This window comes from Microcaecilia unicolor, chromosome 6 (genome assembly GCF_901765095.1).
Source record: "Microcaecilia unicolor chromosome 6, aMicUni1.1, whole genome shotgun sequence".
NCBI classification, from domain to species: Eukaryota; Metazoa; Chordata; class Amphibia; order Gymnophiona; family Siphonopidae; genus Microcaecilia; species Microcaecilia unicolor.
Genome location: NC_044036.1, coordinates 104,430,727 through 104,448,235, shown reverse-complemented (window position 1 = coordinate 104,448,235; position 17,509 = coordinate 104,430,727). Strand labels below are relative to the sequence as shown.

The window sequence follows — 17,509 nt, the reverse complement described above, 5'->3', positions numbered from 1 at the left end:
GTGTAAGTAGAGGTGGAACATAGATACAAATATAAGGGTGACTAATTAAAAAACTGTAAGAAAATGATTTCAGCTAGTAGTGAATAACCCAAGTCCTGCTACAGTATGTGCAGCTGGTATTAGTCCTTGTGTGGATGCGACTAACAAATTAGTTGCTTCTTCCATTAAAGACCAGGAAGAAGAGCCCAGCTTTCACCTGCTCCTTGAAATAGAGATAGCCTGTTCAGAAGGAATGGATCCTCAGAAGCTTAGTGGAGACTGGGTAGCAAAACTGGTGCTGGGAGGTGGGGCTAGTGCTGGGCAGACTTCTACGGTCTGTGCCCTGAAAATGGCAGATACAAATCAACATCAGGTATACACAAAAAGTAGCACATGAGTTTATCTTGTTGGGCAGACTGGATGGACTGTGCAGGTCTTTCTCTGCCGTCATCTACTATGTTACTATGTATTATGAAGTCTTTCTAGGCATGAGTTCCAGAGTGTGAAGGCTTCTTTGGAGAAGATTCATTGATGGATGTCATATCACATGATTTCCTTTGGTTAGGAATATTCCTTGGGAGGACCTTGGAGGGAGATGTTCTTCAAGAACTATGGTCCATTTTGTTTAAGGGCTTGAAGATCAGACAGTTTTACATTTAGTCCGGTTTTGTTTTTGTAGCCAGTGAAGTTTTTACATTAATGGTGTGATGCACTCGCACTGCTTACAACTTTCTCTTAGTCATGCTGTGGCATTCTAAATCAACTGGAACTGGTGCAAACTCTTTGTAGTCAGAACAATGTAGAGTGAATTACAGTAATCCAGACTTTATATTATCATAGCATGATCCACTGTGACAAGACCTACCCTTCTCAATGTATGGAGACAGACAACATGGTTGCTACAGATGACAGAGGCAGCTCCTGCTGGTTGCTTGGATATAAGAGATCAACATGTATTGTTCACAGCTGTAGCCCCAGGTTCCTGACCTAAATTTAAGATGGCGTGTGTAGCTCCTAAAAGGGAGCCTTAAGAGTCAAGATATTGTTATTTTTTAAAACTATTTAAAATGCCACAGGAGCTCTTTCAAAGCTGGAGTAATATGCAACTCCAAGTCCAGCAACAGACACACCACCATATTTTGAATAAATTTCAATTGAATAATTGTTTTGGAAGGTCTGCATGGATCCAACTGGGTAATTAGCTATGATAATTCATACTACAATCTAGTAATTTTTCCTGATACAGGGATGTAAAATATGTATTACCCAAAGTTGGAAGGCATATATCTTCCAATGAGACTGAAGTCAAAATAACCCCATAATCTTCATTTTGTGCCACAGCAAGAGTAAGTTACTATCAATAATACCCAAGGGGATATGGGTTTTAATCAAAAGTTTTACAATCTATATTTAATTTAAAAAAATGGCAATTACCCAATATTTATATATTTTAAAATTAATAAGAATGCATCTTGCTAGGGGAGCTCTGGCTTTATTTGTGATTTGTAAAGAATGTATTATTTTCTCATTACAATTATAGAAAAGAAAAAAAATAACGCTCAGGTTTTAATTTTATGCTGTTCTGAATAGCAGTCTATTAAGTGTAATTAGACAAAATAAATCTTGAAGAATTTGATATACCATAATTCATAATAGTACAGTGCAATATATGCCCTCAGTATTATGTACAATGCCACTGCTTTCACATGTCAAATGCTGTAAAACTCAGCAATGAGTAGTACATTTGAATGCACATGGCTTCATTTACATTGTGGCCTGAAGCTCTGTCCTTCCTTTTGTATAAAGGCTGTGACTAACAATACTACAGGCCTCTTCCCTATGCAACTCAACAATACTTCAACAGCCAATTCTCAGTAACACCTGTGGCCCATTTTACAAAAGCTGAACATGGAATCTTTTATAAAATGTATATAAGACAGCAGTAAAAACAAACAAACATGTATCATGTTAACACATACAATCACTTTATAATATCATGACCTGAGGCAATGGGGGGGTTAAACTGATCTTAAAAAATCCAATCACAAAGAAATACAGTATGTTTTAAGAAGTAGGATTTCCTATTTTATCTTCTTTAGAGTTTTGAAATTGCTTTGTCCACCACCTGTCACTTTGTGACAGAACAGCCATCTGCCTACCCTACTCTTTTGGGACTTTTTCCAAATGAAACATGAATATAATTAAATTTTATAAAGAAATCAAATTTATAGTAAACAAAAAAAAACCACAAACTTGTCACTTTTTCTTCTCATTGTATTTGTAAAAAATACAGTCAAGGTATTAAAATCACCAAGTTACCTAAACCCATGGTAGTATCTAACCACACAAATTCACTCTTTAGTTACACTCTCACAACTGTGCCAACTCCTGAGGCAGGCATCTAGCTGAAACACGGCTCTGTGTTGAGTTTTCAGAAGGTTTGAGTGTATCGACAACAATAAAGATTCTTATGCCATATACTTTTTGTCTCTGGTTTGTGACAGAAGAGTTGTCCGCCTACCCTACTCTTTTGGGACTTTTATGAAAACACACTAGAATATTTGCTGTCTGCACCCTGTTTTCAAAAATGGAGCAGAAGTGCTGTGGTGAAGTAAGGAGGATGGGGTGGATGGCCTGTACCAGCCGCCGCTTCACTCAGCTTCCACCTGTTGCTGTCACCTTATTCCAAAGGAAAAGGAGGTGGCGATGTGGTGTGACTTGGGAAGCTGATGATGAACAGCATGGGGATGTAGGATGAATGAGCGGAAGTCTACAAAGGCAACCCCCACCTCTGTTGGCCCATTTTGGGAAAATTAAGTGTGTGTGTGGGGGGGAGGGGGGAGAGCTACAACTGCTGTTTGACTGTGTGTATAGAAATCTGGCACACATAGAGGCCTTTTGTCCATCAGTTGCAAATAAACATTTGTACCTTGTTGCAAGGGACTGGATGGCTTGCCTTCAGAATCCCAAAATCATCAAAACTGACTGCAAAATCTTGAATAATTTATCCACAATTGTATTCTGGTGAAAGAGGCTCTCAGCAGCAGTCTGCTCTGCCAAGGGAGAGAATAAATTCAGATCCCAGTTAAGCTGAGAAGACACTGCTGACAGGCTACCTGGTAGACAGCGATCAAGGCACAGCTCTCCAGCAACATCTCCTGGTCAGTTAATTGCCTGCTCTCTAAGCATGTTTGTTGCTACTAACAGAAGGAAGCTCTTTGTCAGCACCACTGTTAAGGCCACAAAGGTATGAAAAAATTACGCTATACTCTTCAATTTTTGGTAACAGGCTTGAGAAAAGAGTAACAAGGTGGAGGTCAGTGAGGTTCAGAAGTAAGTGATGCTGGAGGCAGAATGTATACGTACAGAATCTCATGATGAGCAATCAAATCCAAAAGTCTGTCCTTAAAACACAGTGGAAATACACCTTGGTACATGCATTCTATAAGCAATATATTTAAGCTAAAATAAATTAACTCACTCTATCAAAGAAGAAACTAAAAGGAAAAGGCCCAATTTTGACTACCCGTTACCATCTTCATCAATTCGGACAATCACAGAAGAACCATCAACACTAAGTTCTACTTTGCCAGTAATCATCTTAATTAATGTTTCAAGCGTGCCACACAGTTGCTTCACTCTAGGAATTGAAAAAAGCTTTTCCAGAGGTATGCAGACTGCATTATCTTGCATGAATGGTTCAGTTCCTCTGCTCTGAGACCGCTCTTGATGCCCCCTCAGATCACACTTCTTTAAAAATTTCACACAATGTCCAGGTGGCCAGCAGCTCTTTTCTTCCTCAGTAGCTTGGTTATGTCCATTCTCCTTGGCATGGTCACTATCCCACAGACTCTTAATTCTGTGTGCTTGATAAAGAACTTCACTGACCACAGCATACTGCAAGTATTTCTCATCCTGAAGGCTTGGATATACTGCTTTAAAAATCTTAAAAAAAAAAAAAAAGAGAATATGCACATACTTATGTTATTTAAGCTACTGTAAGTCTGGACATTTTTCTTCAGTCAAACTTATTTTACAACATCTTGTGCTAAACATCAGACCTGAAATGTGCGCCCATTTCGAAGACAGAGGCTCACTTCATGAGATAAGTCCTTGCTCGTGGGAAGGGCAAAGGATGGGGCAGAAGCTAGCTGCTGGCCAGACAATCTCAGTGGATGCAACCCGAGAGAGAGAGAGAGAGAGAGAGAGAGAGAGAGAGAGAGAAAAGCCTCTTGAGCTTTTGACTATTGCTGCTTCTGGCAACTAAACATGGGGAAAAAAAAAACATCCCACAGGCTAGAACAGTTATAGCTGGAAAAAGTAACAGGGTTGGGCCATGCTTATCATAGATGCAAACATTTTCACTTCCCACCTTTATTAGTTGGGCTTTTGGTAATGAAGCAAAAAGTAATGTTCAAATCAAGAGACCACGAAACTGTGTTAAAGAGAAGCATCTCCTCCCACTACAAAACAATTTAGCAGGGTTGTTATGTTTCCAAAAAAAAAAAAGGAGACTGCTAACAATTACACATAATATTCTACGGGCTTTATAGATATGTTTTAAGATCAGTATTTTAATCACTTAATATGTGAGAATCTGGTTTTGGAAACAGCATCTATTTTCAAAAGGGCTGGTTTAAAAGTTTTACTAGGATACTGGAACAGCTGCAACTTGACCTGAAGTTCTAGCAGTGGCATCACAGAGCAGGTCTCAACACTCGTAGTATTATTGCAATTATTAATATGCATCATATTTAAAATATTACAAAATGGTAGGCCTGATTTTTCATATAGTTTCACAAAAAAATGAACTTGTCTGCTCACCTGGGACAAGTGGATTGGGTTTGTTAACAAGAGCCTCAGTAGCAGAAGCCAACAGTTTTTTCAGACTTGATCAGAGACCGGAAGCAGACAGTGAAAAGCACCAATAGCCTTGCTTGGGCCCCAAGAGACAGAGGAAGAACCTTCAGTCACCAGTGGGACTTGGGAGGCAGCAGAAGGACTTCAGAGAGGAGACAGGATGGAAGCAATGAAAGGGGAAGTACAAAAAGATTGAGAGAGGTGGGAGAGAGTGAACTGCACTGGTTCAAGTGGTGGGTGTGCACTTGCCAGGAAAGAAACATACTTGTGCACTACTGCTGCTAGCCTACTCCAGGTACCCCCCAAAAATCAAAATTACCAATTAGAACAATGGAATGCAGACGTGACTGGAAAATAAGTCCTGGAGACATTTCCCAATTTCTGAGTTTCATCAGTGTTTCTGGTAAGAGATTAAAGGGTGCCTCCAGTGTCACATTCTTAACCAAAAAAGTCTGCATTGTACAGTATTTAAAGAAAGATCTATGCCTGAGTGACAGGATTAAGAATACAGTCTCTAGCAATACAATGTTTAAAAGAAAGTTCAAAAATAGTGCTGTCACTCTGACTTTGGCTAAACTTTGTTACTTAATAATTAAACACAAGGAACCTTATTCCACAAATATTCCTTTTTTTATACGTACAAAACTGAAGATACTCCTCTTTGAATATGACACATAGCTTGAAAGCTGGATAGCATGAAAGAAGAGAAGAAAGTGCCTTCAACCTTCTAATTTGTCAAACAGTGCTCTTCATGGTAATCCAGGGGGAGCAAGAAATTAACAATAAAGAAATGCCCCCACCCCCGACTAGAAAATGACACAGGGACAAAATTGATAGTGCTGGGCAGACTTATACGGTCTGTGCCAGAGCCGGTGGTGGGTGGCTGGGAGGTGGGGATAGTGCTGGGCAGACTTATACGGTCTGTGCCCTGAAAAAGACAGGTACAAATCAAGGTAAGGTATACACAAAAAATGGCACATGTGAGTTTATCTTGTTGGGCAGACTGGGTGGACCGTGTAGGTCTTTTTATGCCGTCATCTACTATGTCCCCATCCCCGTCTCCCTCCCCGCAAGCTTTGACCCATCCCCATCCAGGCCCTACAAACTCAAACTCCATTGCACTAGTTCCATCATCATTTTCAATAAAAGACAAAATCGATCGCTTGTTGTATGTGAGAAATTTTCCACTGTAGCGGGGTGGGGACAAACTTTGTCCCCATGTCATTCCCTACTCTGACTCCAAATCTGATTCTCTGCTGAGAATATCAGATTAGCACTTTGCCCTCGAGGCACACCCACCAATACCTCGTTCAGCTAAAAGCCTATCCAGTTTCTTTCAATTCAGTGCTGACCATAACAATTACTGGCAAAAATGTTCTGGAATTTTATCATGGAATACAAATCCCACCTTTTGAAAGTGGTGAAATATGTTACCTCTGTTTTCTGGAAGGGGGTTGTTTACAGTGGCGTACCAAGGGGGGGGGGGAGCGGTCCACCCTGGGTGCACGTCGCTGGGGGGGATGCCGCGTGCCTGTTGGCTCCGCTCATTCCCTCCCTGCTGTTCCCTCTGCACAGAACAGGTTACTTCCTGTTCTGGGGCAGAGGGAACAGCAGCCAGGGAACGAGCGGACTTGGAGCCAACAGGCGTGCGGCACCCCCCCAAGCAGGTAAAAATGCACCGGGGGGGGGTGTAATTTCGCCCAGGGGGGGGTCGCGCTGCACCCGGGGGTGCATCGGTGATCCGCCCCGGGTGTCAGCCAGCCTAGGAACGCCACTGGTTGTTTAATTAGCTAGTGTTACAAAAAGAGTAGTTACTTACCTGTAACAGGTGTTCTCCGAAGACAGCAGGCTGCATATTCTCACAAGTGGGTGACGCCACGTCGGCCCCGGAGGATTTTAAAGCAAAATCTAAAAATCTCTTTTACGGTGTTCCGTCGCGCGAGCGATCGCACTGCGCATGTGCGCACACCTCTTCCCGCTCGCTGTGCGGACACGCCCCTCAGTTAAATCCAAAAGATGGAGGAGACAACTCCAAAAGGGGAGGTGGGAGGGTTTGTGAGAATATGCAGCCTGCTGTCTTCGGCGAACACCTGTTACAGGTAAGTAACTACTCTTTCTCCAAAGACAAGCAGGCTGATATTCTCACAAGTGGGGTATCCCTAGCTTCCAGGCTTACACAACACAACAAACAGTGGTCAATTGAGTCTCGCAACGGCGAGGCCAGAATAAAAATTGACCTGAAAAGAAGAAACATCTAAATGAGTGTAGCCTGGAACAGAACAAAAATGGGCTTAGGAGGGTTGGAGTTGGATTCTAAACCCCAAAGAAGTTCTGCAGCCCCGACTGCCCAAACCGACTGACGCGTCGGCTATCCTGCTGAAGGCAGTAGTGAGATGTGAATGTGTGGACTGATGACCACGCCGCAGCTTTGCAGATCTCTTCAATAGTGACTGATCTTAGATGAGCCACCGACTCAGCCATGGCTCTAATTTTGTGAGCCGTGACATGGCCCTCTAGAGTCAGTCCAGCTTGGACAAAAATGAAGGAGATGCAATCTGCTAGCCAAGAAGAAATGATGCAGTTTCCGACAGCAACTGGCATTAAAAGAAATAAACAACTGGGCGGACCGTCCGAGGGAGCTCGTCTGCTCCACGCAAAAAGTGCGCAGCTTGCTTTCGCCAGGGCTTGTAAGATGAGGGAGAAAGAATGTTGGCAAGACAATTGACTGGATCAGCTGGTACTCTGATACCAGCGCCAGTAAGAACTTTGTCTGCATGCGGAGAACTACTCTGTTAAGATGAGAAGTAAGGTAAGGCGCTTGAGCTACTAGAGTCTGAAACTCACCGACCTTACGAGTTGAAGGAACAGCCACTAAGGAAAACGACCTTCCAGGTCCAATACTTCAGATGGCAGGAATCCAGTGGCCCGAATTGAGCTTGCAGCAGCTGGATGAAAACGACATTGAGACCCCAAGATACTGGATAAGGAGTGATAGGGGCTCTGACCGAAGCAGAAGAGCCAACTGTCAAAATTATTGGGGGTGCTAAGCCTAACAGAAAGAATCCCCCCTAGACACATACAAGGAATTCTCTCAATATTGGGGGAGAAATAAACCTGTCATGAAGTGGACAGCTAAAGGCTGACCTTTTACACGTTGATGATAAGCTCTTATTGCACGAAGATGAATACTGACAGAGTTGGTCTTGAGACCAGACTCAGACAGGTGTAGAAAGAACTCAAGCAAGGTCTGTATAAGACAAGAGGCAGGATCTAGGGCCTTGCTGTCACACCAGACGGCAAACCTCTTCCATGAAAAAGAATAACACCTCTTTGTGAAATCTTTTCTGGAAGCAAGCAAGAGTCGGGAGACACTCTCTGGAAAACTCAACGAAACCCACACTCTGAACATCCAGACCGTGTGAGCCAGGGATTGGAGGTTGGGATGTAGAAGTGCCCCCTCGTTCTGCGTAATGAGAGCTGGAAAACATTCCAACTCCAGAAGAAGAGGGAATCCAATCTGACGCAGCTAGAAGGAGCAATCAGAATCATGGCTCCACAATCTTGCTTGAGAATCAGCAAAGTCTTTTCCACCAGATGTATGGGAGGATACGCATACAGAAAACCTGTCCCCCAAAGAAGGAGAAAGGCATCCGATGGTAGCCTGCCATGAACCTGCAGCCTGGAACAGAACTGAGGGACTTTGCGATTGGACTAAGTAGCAAAAAGATCCACTGAGGGGGTGTCACTTCCGGAAGATCTATCGAAACTATAGGCATGCTCAACAACCATGACTGTAGCATTATCCTGCTCAGCCTGTCGGCCAGACTGCTGTTTACGCCAATTAGATAAGTGGCTTGGAGAAAACATGCCGCGTTGCGGGCCCACCGCTACATCTGCATGGCATCCTGACTCAGAGGGCAAGATCCAGTACTCCTTTGTTATCGAGTACATCACAACCCGATTGTTTGGTTGAATTAAAATAATTTGGTTGGATAGCCAGGAGGGATGCAACCTTCGTCAGCAGCTTTTGACTGAGTAAGGTGGACGGGACGCCTCAGAATCAAAATGGAGAGAATTAACCACCTCTGAGGGGAATTCCGAAGACTGGCGAACAGTTGGGTTACATCCTCTAGATACCCTAAACTTGATACCACTGGGAAGCTAGGATGCACTGAGCGGATGTCATATGCAAAAGTGCCATGGGAGTTACGTGAACTGTGGAAGCCATGTGTCTAGAAGTCTCAATATTTACTGTGCTGTAATCTGTTGAGACGGGCAATCATCGTGTTAAGGGAACACATGCACTCCCAGTCCATGAAGATACACTGCAACAACAGCTAGGCACTAGGAAAAACATACTCTGGATGTAAAGAGAGTATAAGTATCCTGTAAGTCCAGAGAGCATAACCAATCGTTTTCCTGAAGTATGGGAAGAAGGATGCCCAGGGAAAGCATCCTGAACCAAAAACTGTTTAGGCCCCTTATGTCTATGATGGGACGCAACCCACAAGGAAGGACCTAGAATAGAATCTCAACCCTTCTTGCCCTGGTGGAACGGGCTCGACTGCATTGGCGCTGAGAAAGGCAGAGAGTTCCTCTGCAAGTACTCACTTTTGATGGAAGCTAAAGGATTAAGCTCCCAATGAACAATGTGGAGGGTTTGATTCCAGATTGAGAATGTATCCTAACCGGACTATTTGAAAAAACCCACCGGTTGGAGGATAAAAGAAGTCACCTTTGGTGGAGAAAATTTAAACTCCCCCCCCCCCCCCCCCCCCCCCCCCCCCCGACAGGCAGATTGGCCGGTACGGACATTTTTTTTTTTTTTTTTATAGTGGCTATGCTGAATTGGAGCCAGTCAAAAACCCCTCTCTGGTTCCTGCAGAATAGCTGCAGGGGCCTGATTAGGTGCACGCCGCTGACTAGAACGAGCGTGCTGAGGCATAGCCTGAACCGGCTGTCGAGAAGTAGGAGTATAGGTACGACCCCTTAAGGCACAAGGAAAACTACTCTTCTCTCTAAAGAACTTCCGAGATGAGGAAGTGTTTGCACAGCATATCTACAATTTTCTGCTGAGTCTCCTCCTCCAGGTGAGAGACACACAGTCATGAGAGTCTGCACATCACTGTACCTAGAGCAGAAATCTAGGTGTTACATTACAAGTGTCGAAAATGCCCTTGGACAGGAACCTGCGACACACCGTGTGCTACCTGACCACTTGGTGAAAAGGTTTAGCCTACTCCGGTGGGAATGCTCGTAAAGATCTGGCAGGACTTGATTGTGGACGCGATCATGCCAGCCTGGTACGCCATTCCCCAAAAGAGGCTAAGGATGTATGCTCTGGCCCCGGGGGCGCCGAAGCAAGTTCTTAGAACTCCTATCTGTTCTGAGTGGCAGAAGACTCAGGTGAAGATGGTAGTCCAGGACCTCGAGCATCTGGGCATTGGGCTGATTCACAATCTCCACTGTAATGTCAAAACAGATAGAAGATCTAGAGGATTCTCAGCAGAGAAAACCCCATGACCTTCATGTTCATCAGATGAACCATCATTGAACTGAGCTAACTACTCAAACCGAGCAGCTCAGATCCAAATGCGTCCGATATGGAGGCGCGGTAAGTTCTACGACGGGGTCGAGAAGTTGCCCCAGTAGGCCACGAACACCCCTACCAAAGGCAGCATCGGTGAAGGAGACCAGGTGAAAAGCTAGATGCCGCAGGAGGCGGTAGCACCCATGGCATCCATTGGTATCCATGGTCCCGAAGCCAAGGACAAAATCTGGAAATGCAAGGGAATCGAAACCAGACTGCCAGATGACTTCCATAACAGAGATGTGACCAATGGTACCGATAGTACCCATGGCAACGACGGTACCGATGATACACATGGTACCGATGACCCCCGGTACCAATGGTACCCATGGTACTTGGTACCGATGATAGTCATGATATCTGGTATCGATGGTACCCATGATACCTGGTACCGACGGTACCCATGATATCCGGCACCAACAGCACCGACGGTACCGATGGTACACATGGTACCGAAGGTGCTCATGACACCTGGTACCAATGGCACCCATGGCACTGATGGTACCTGGTCATGGCATCTGGTATTGATGGTACTCATGTACCGACGGTATCCATGATACCTGTACCCATGGTATCCATGGTACCGACGATACCCGATACCGATGGTACCCATGGTACTCGGTATCGATGGCAATGATACCTGGTACCAATGGTCGATGGTGCCCATGATACCTGGTGCCGATGGTGCCCATGATACCTGGCACCGACGGCACCCATGCCCCGATGACATTCGGTACCGACGGGACCCATGGTACCGATGATACCCGGTACCGACGGGACCCATGGTACCGATGATACCCGGTACTGATGGGACCCATGGCACCGACCATGGTACCAATACTCCTCGGTACCGACGCACCGATGATATTCGGCACCGACGGCACCCATGGTACCGATGATACTCGGTACCGACGGTACCCATGACACCCGGTACCGATGGCACCGATGATACCCGGTACCGATGGCACCGTTGATACCTGGTACCGGTGTATCGACGTCCAATGCCAGGATACCTCCATAACAGAGGGAGCAACGCTCTCGGCACCGACTGATGTCTGAAGCCCGGATACCTCCATAACAGAGGGAGCAAAGCTCTGGGCACCGATGATACCGACACCCGCTGATGCGCCCGAATGACCTGCCAAGCAGGAGGCGCCGAGGCAGGTGGAGACCTACTCGATGCATAACTATACCCAGCGTGCATCGGTCTCTGTCGGACTCCAGAATTGATCTCCTTCGGACATCCCTGACAAGTAGCATACGTCTCGTCTTTGAGACACTACTTGCGCTTCACAGGGAGATGATCCGGCCCAAGACACATCCGCCGATGCGCCCGAATGACCTGCAGAGCAGGAGAGGCCGAGGCGGGTGGAGACTCACTTCAAAGGTTACACCACTGATTTTGTGTCACCAGGTTGCCCATTCAGTGGCTGACCAGGGTTGCACCTGCTTAGGCTCCTGCTTTTCTCCTGTGACATACACCTTCACCACTTGTGAGGCTTAAAGACAGTGGTGTGCTGAAGCAGGCTCTCACAGCTCTCGAGAGCCATTTGTTAAGTTTTAATAAATGGATCCTAAAAATGTGGGCTTGTTTTATTTGCTGGCGAGAGAGAGCCCACAGATAACAATATACCAGCACTTTTATAAGAAAAAAGAAAAAGAGAAGCTTAAATGCTTTGTTTTCATTTCAGGCACAGCCCCTTGTGACTCTGACAATTACTTAACTTTTCCTTGCCTCAGGTACAAAAAGTATCTGTATATATAAGCCACAATGAGCCTGCCATGAAAAGTACAAATGAAAAAATAAAAAAAGAGATTTTACTCCGAGGACCTGAAGAAAACACGAAGCACTAACGAACTCCGTGTCTCCTCAGACGCGGGAAAAGAAAAACTGAGGGGCGTGTCCGCACAGCAAGCGGGAAGAGGTGTGCGCACATGCACAGTGCGATCGCTCACGCGACGGAATGCCGTAAAAGAGATTTTTAGATTTTGCTTTAAAATCCTCCGGGGCCGACGTGGCGTCACCCACTTCTGAGAATATCAGCCTGCTTGTCTTTGGAGAACAGCAAGTTTTTAAGACTGTAAAACTGTTATTTCGTGAAGTGTATTTCTCTATTTTGGCCAGCAGGTGGTGCATGTTTATGTTTAAAGTTCTTATAGAGACTGCTCCTTCTTTAGTTAACACACATAAGAGGTAACCTGCAGTGATGGGGATGTGGCCAGCTATTTTTAAAACTTGTTGTTCTGGGCTCTGTGGCCCAGGAGCTCAAAATTCAGCTAGGATGTACTGGCCTTTACTCCAGCCTTGGCCAGGAGAAAAGTGAGAAAGATCTCTTTGCTGAGGCCCTGTGAATGTGAACAGTTATATTTGTTAATTTTATAATTAATCCATATTTCAGTTACCTGTTACTGTTTGCTGACTGCACCTTTTCTATTCATTGTTCTAATTTTTTCATGACAATAAACATTTTTAGTTTATTGCCTCTGCTTGTCTGGACTGACTTTTTCTCCAGCAGCAGTTTAAAAGAAAACACCTCAATCTCAGAACACATGTTTTCAGAACAGCCACAATGAATAGGTATGAGATAGATATGCATACAATGGAAGTACTGCATACAAGTTGATCTCATATCTATTCATTCTGGATATTCTGAACCCTTGATCTATAGTGAGCTTTCATCAAAATATCTTTCACAAATCACATGCTATGTAGTGTTCAACCTAGTGAGATGCACATTAATCTCTGAAAAGAACAAAAAAGGACTAACTTTATTCTTGTTGTCTACAGCTCCTTTTCCACAACCCATTAATGAGAGAGGGTGAATTTAACCTTCTGTTTGCTAAAACCTCTTGTGGGAATGAATCTAAGTTCACAGCATAGCAAGACGGGTCTCTAACCATTGCACCATCATGCTGATCTTTTCCATTGAGTGTGGTTACCCCAACTCATACATGGAAGCCTGGAAACGTCTAAAGCATAAAAGCACAACAGGGAAAGAATGTTAACAGACTACTGTAATATCCACAGGGTGCACTGTGAAAAATGAAAATAAAGGCTGAGATTCAACTGTTTGAGTACTACTGTGAAGCCGTGCCTCCCAAACCTGTTCTATTGACCCAAAAGCCAAGTAAGCTTTCAGGTCATTCACAATGAACAGACATAAGAAATTTCCATGTACTGGATCTCTAGGCAAAATATAATGCACAAATATTGACTAGAGATACTCTAATCGCTCATCAACAGGATAGATTTGAAAACTACTGCTATAAAACGTGACACAGAGCTATGCCTCTAACAGGGATCATATTTATGTCCTTTATTTGAATTTGTTTTGCTTTTAGTTATTTCTCTTCATTAAAAGTTGTATATATTGCAATAACAAAACAGAGGGATATGGTAGAGTCACATTAATACTCCCATGCATCAAACACTTGTCTTGGAAGTCAATCACTCTGAACTTTTTGTGCAACCATATTCAGGACTTTTTTATAATCATCATTCTAAAATTCCATGTGAGTATAAGACCATCAATAAGCTGTACTGTTCAAATGGTGCAAAATGAATACTTACAGTTTTGTAAACATGACTTATGGTCATCTTATATTTTACAGTTTCAGCCGTTTCCATGTAGTTTCTCACAAATATACCTATTTGGGTACAAAATCCAACACTCTCTGCTCCAGGAGGTGGTTTTCCAACACCAGTAAACTCCACTGTGTAACCATAGCAACCAGCTGCCTTCAAAGCCCTAAAATTAAACCTTATTGTTATATTCAACTTTGTGAAATGGTATAAAGAAAATCAACACACCTGCACTGTAAGGCACACAACCAAAAAAAACATAGTGTTTGCAAGTCAGCACATATGTGTTCTTGCCAATTTCCCTCTGTGTCCTTCTTTTCAAATGCTAGATCCACAGAATAACAAAAATATATATATTTATTTAGAGATGGATTGGAAATGAACACCATCTTGCTGCATTTAATATAAATTACATATGTCTAGTTTCTAAATGTTGAGGGGGGGGGGGGGAGAAGCATGGCCGAAAACTGGCATCAACTTAAGGGGATGTAAAACAAGTACATAGTACATAAGTACATAAGTAGTGCCATACTGGGAAAGACCAAAGGTCCATCTAGCCCAGCATCCTGTCACCGACAGTGGCCAATCCAGGTCAAGGGCACCTGGCACGCTCCCCAAACGTAAAAACATTCCAGACAAGTTATACCTAAAAATGCGGAATTTTTCCAAGTCCATTTAATAGCGGTCTATGGACTTGTCCTTTAGGAATCTATCTAACCCCTTTTTAAACTCCGTCAAGCTAACCGCCCGTACCACGTTCTCCGGCAATGAATTCCAGAGTCTAATTACACGTTGGGTGAAGAAAATTTTCTCTGATTCGTTTTAAATTTACCACACTGTAGCTTCAACTCATGCCCTCTAGTCCTAGTATTTTTGGATAGCGTGAACAGTCGCTTCACATCCACCCGATCCATTCCACTCATTATTTTATACACTTCTATCATATCTCCCCTCAGCCGTCTCTTCTCCAAGCTGAAAAGCCCTAGCCTTCTCAGCCTCTCTTCATAGGAAAGTCGTCCCATCCCCACTATCATTTTCGTCGCCCTTCGCTGTACCTTTTCCAATTCTACTATATCTTTTTTGAGATACGGAGACCAGTACTGAACACAATACTCCAGGTGCGGTCGCACCATGGAGCGATACAACGGCATTATAACATCCGCACACCTGGACTCCATACCCTTCCTAATAACACCCAACATTCTATTCGCTTTCCTAGCCGCAGCAGCACACTGAGCAGAAGGTTTCAGCGTATCATCGACGACGACACCCAGATCCCTTTCTTGATCCGTAACTCCTAACGCGGAACCTTGCAAGACGTAGCTATAATTCGGGTTCCTCTTACCCACATGCATCACTTTGCACTTGTCAACATTGAACTTCATCTGCCACTTGCACGCGCATTCTCCCAGTCTCGCAAGGTCCTCCTGTAATCGTTCACATTCCTCCTGCGACTTGACGACCCTGAATAATTTTGTGTCATCGGCGAATTTAATTACCTCACTAGTTATTCCCATCTCTAGGTCATTTATAAATACATTAAAAAGCAACGGACCCAGCACAGACCCCTGCGGGACCCCACTAACTACCCTCCTCCACTGAGAATACTGGCCACGCAATCCTACTCTCTGCTTCCTATCTTTCAACCAGTTCTTAATCCATAATAATACCCTACCTCCGATTCCATGACTCTGCAATTTCTTCAGGAGTCTTTCGTGCGGCACTTTGTCAAACGCCTTCTGAAAATCCAGATATACAATATCAACCGGCTCCCCATTGTCCACATGTTTGCTTACCCCCTCAAAAAAATGCATTAGATTGGTGAGGCAAGACTTCCCTTCACTAAATCCGTGCTGACTTTGTCTCATCAGTCCATGTTTTTGTATATGCTCTGCAATTTTATTCTTAATAATAGCCTCCACCATCTTGCCTGGCACCGACGTCAGACTCACCGGTCTATAATTTCCCGGATCTCCTCTGGAACCTTTCTTAAAAATCGGAGTAACATTGGCTACCCTCCAGTCTTCCGGTATTACACTCGATTTTAGGGACAGATTGCATATTTCTAACAGTAGCTCCGCAAGTTCATTTTTTAGTTCTATTAATACTCTGGGATGAATACCATCAGGTCCCGGTGATTTACTACTCTTCAGCTTGCTGAACTGACCCATTACATCCTCCAAGGTTACAGAGAATTTGTTTAGTTTCTCCGACTCCCCCGCTTCAAATATTCTTTCCGGCACCGGTGTCCCCCCCAAATCCTCCTCGGTGAAGACCGAAGCAAAGAATTCATTTAATTTCTCCGCTACGGCTTTGTCCTCCTTGATCGCCCCTTTAACACCATTTTCGTCCAGCGGCCCAACCGACTCTTTGGCCGGTTTCCTGCTTTTAATGTATCTAAAAAAGTTTTTACTATGTATTTTTGCTTCCAACGCTAATTTCTTCTCAAAGTCCTTTTTTGCCCTCCTTATCTCCGCTTTGCATTTGGCTTGGCATTCCTTATGATCTATCCTGTTACTTTCAGTTGGTTCTCTTCTCCACTTTCTGAAGGATTGTTTTTTGGCTCTAATGATTTCCTTTATCTTACTGTTTAGCCACGCCGGCTGACGTTTAGTCTTTTTTCCCTTTTTTCTAATACGTGGAATATATTTGTCCTGAACCTCCAGGATGGTGTTTTTAAACAGCATCCACGCCTGATGCAAGTTTTTTACTCTGCGAGCTGCTCCTTTCAGTCTTTTTTTCACCATTTTTCTCATTTTGTCGTAATCACCTTTTCTATAGTTAAACGCTAGCGTACTTGATTTCCTAGTTTCACTTCCTTCAATGCCAATATCAAAACCGATCATATTATGATCACTGTTATCAAGCGGCCCTCGTATCGTTACCCCCTGCACTAGATCATGAGCACCACTAAGGACTAAGTCTAGTATTTTTCCTTCTCTTGTCGGCTCCTGAACTAGCTGTTCCATGAAGCTGTCCTTGATTTCATCAAGAAATCTTATGTCCCTTACGTGTACAGATGTTACATTAACCCAGTCTATATGCGGGTAATTGAAATCCCCCCATTATTATTGTGTTGCCCAGTTTGTTTGCGTCCCTGATTTCCTTTAACATTTCCGCATCCGTCTGTTCGTCCTGGCCAGGCGGACGGTAGTACACTCCTATCACTATCCTTTTCCCCTTTGCACATGGAATTTCAATCCACAGTGATTCCAAGGAGTGTTTTGCTTCCTGCAGAATTTTCAATCTATTTGATTCAAGGCTCTCGTTAATATACAATGCTACCCCTCCACCAATCCGATTCACCCTATCACTACGATATAATTTGTACCCCGGTATGACAGTGTCCCACTGGTTATCCTCCTTCCACCAGGTCTCAAAACCTCCTTTAAATATGGATGTATAGTTAAATATGCAAGGAAATCAAACTAAAATGTTTTAAAAATAATACAGAAGTTTCCCTATCCTATGGGGTCATGGAAATTACTGCAAAAAGG

At 43.9% G+C, this 17,509-nt stretch overlaps 1 protein-coding gene across 1 annotated transcript in view; it reads right to left on the bottom strand.

The window, feature by feature from the left end:
- Nucleotides 1–1,603: 1,603 nt before the first annotated feature.
- Nucleotides 1,604–17,509, bottom strand: part of HENMT1 (HEN methyltransferase 1) — a 34,051-nt gene continuing 18,145 nt past the window's right edge. Inside the window, exons 6-7 of the mRNA XM_030206300.1 lie at nucleotides 14,001–14,178; nucleotides 1,604–3,924 (exon numbers count right to left, since the gene is read on the bottom strand). Of these exons, the coding sequence (XP_030062160.1) occupies nucleotides 3,502–3,924; nucleotides 14,001–14,178 (601 nt within the window). The 3' untranslated portion in view covers nucleotides 1,604–3,501. The remainder of the gene's footprint in view (nucleotides 3,925–14,000; nucleotides 14,179–17,509) is intronic.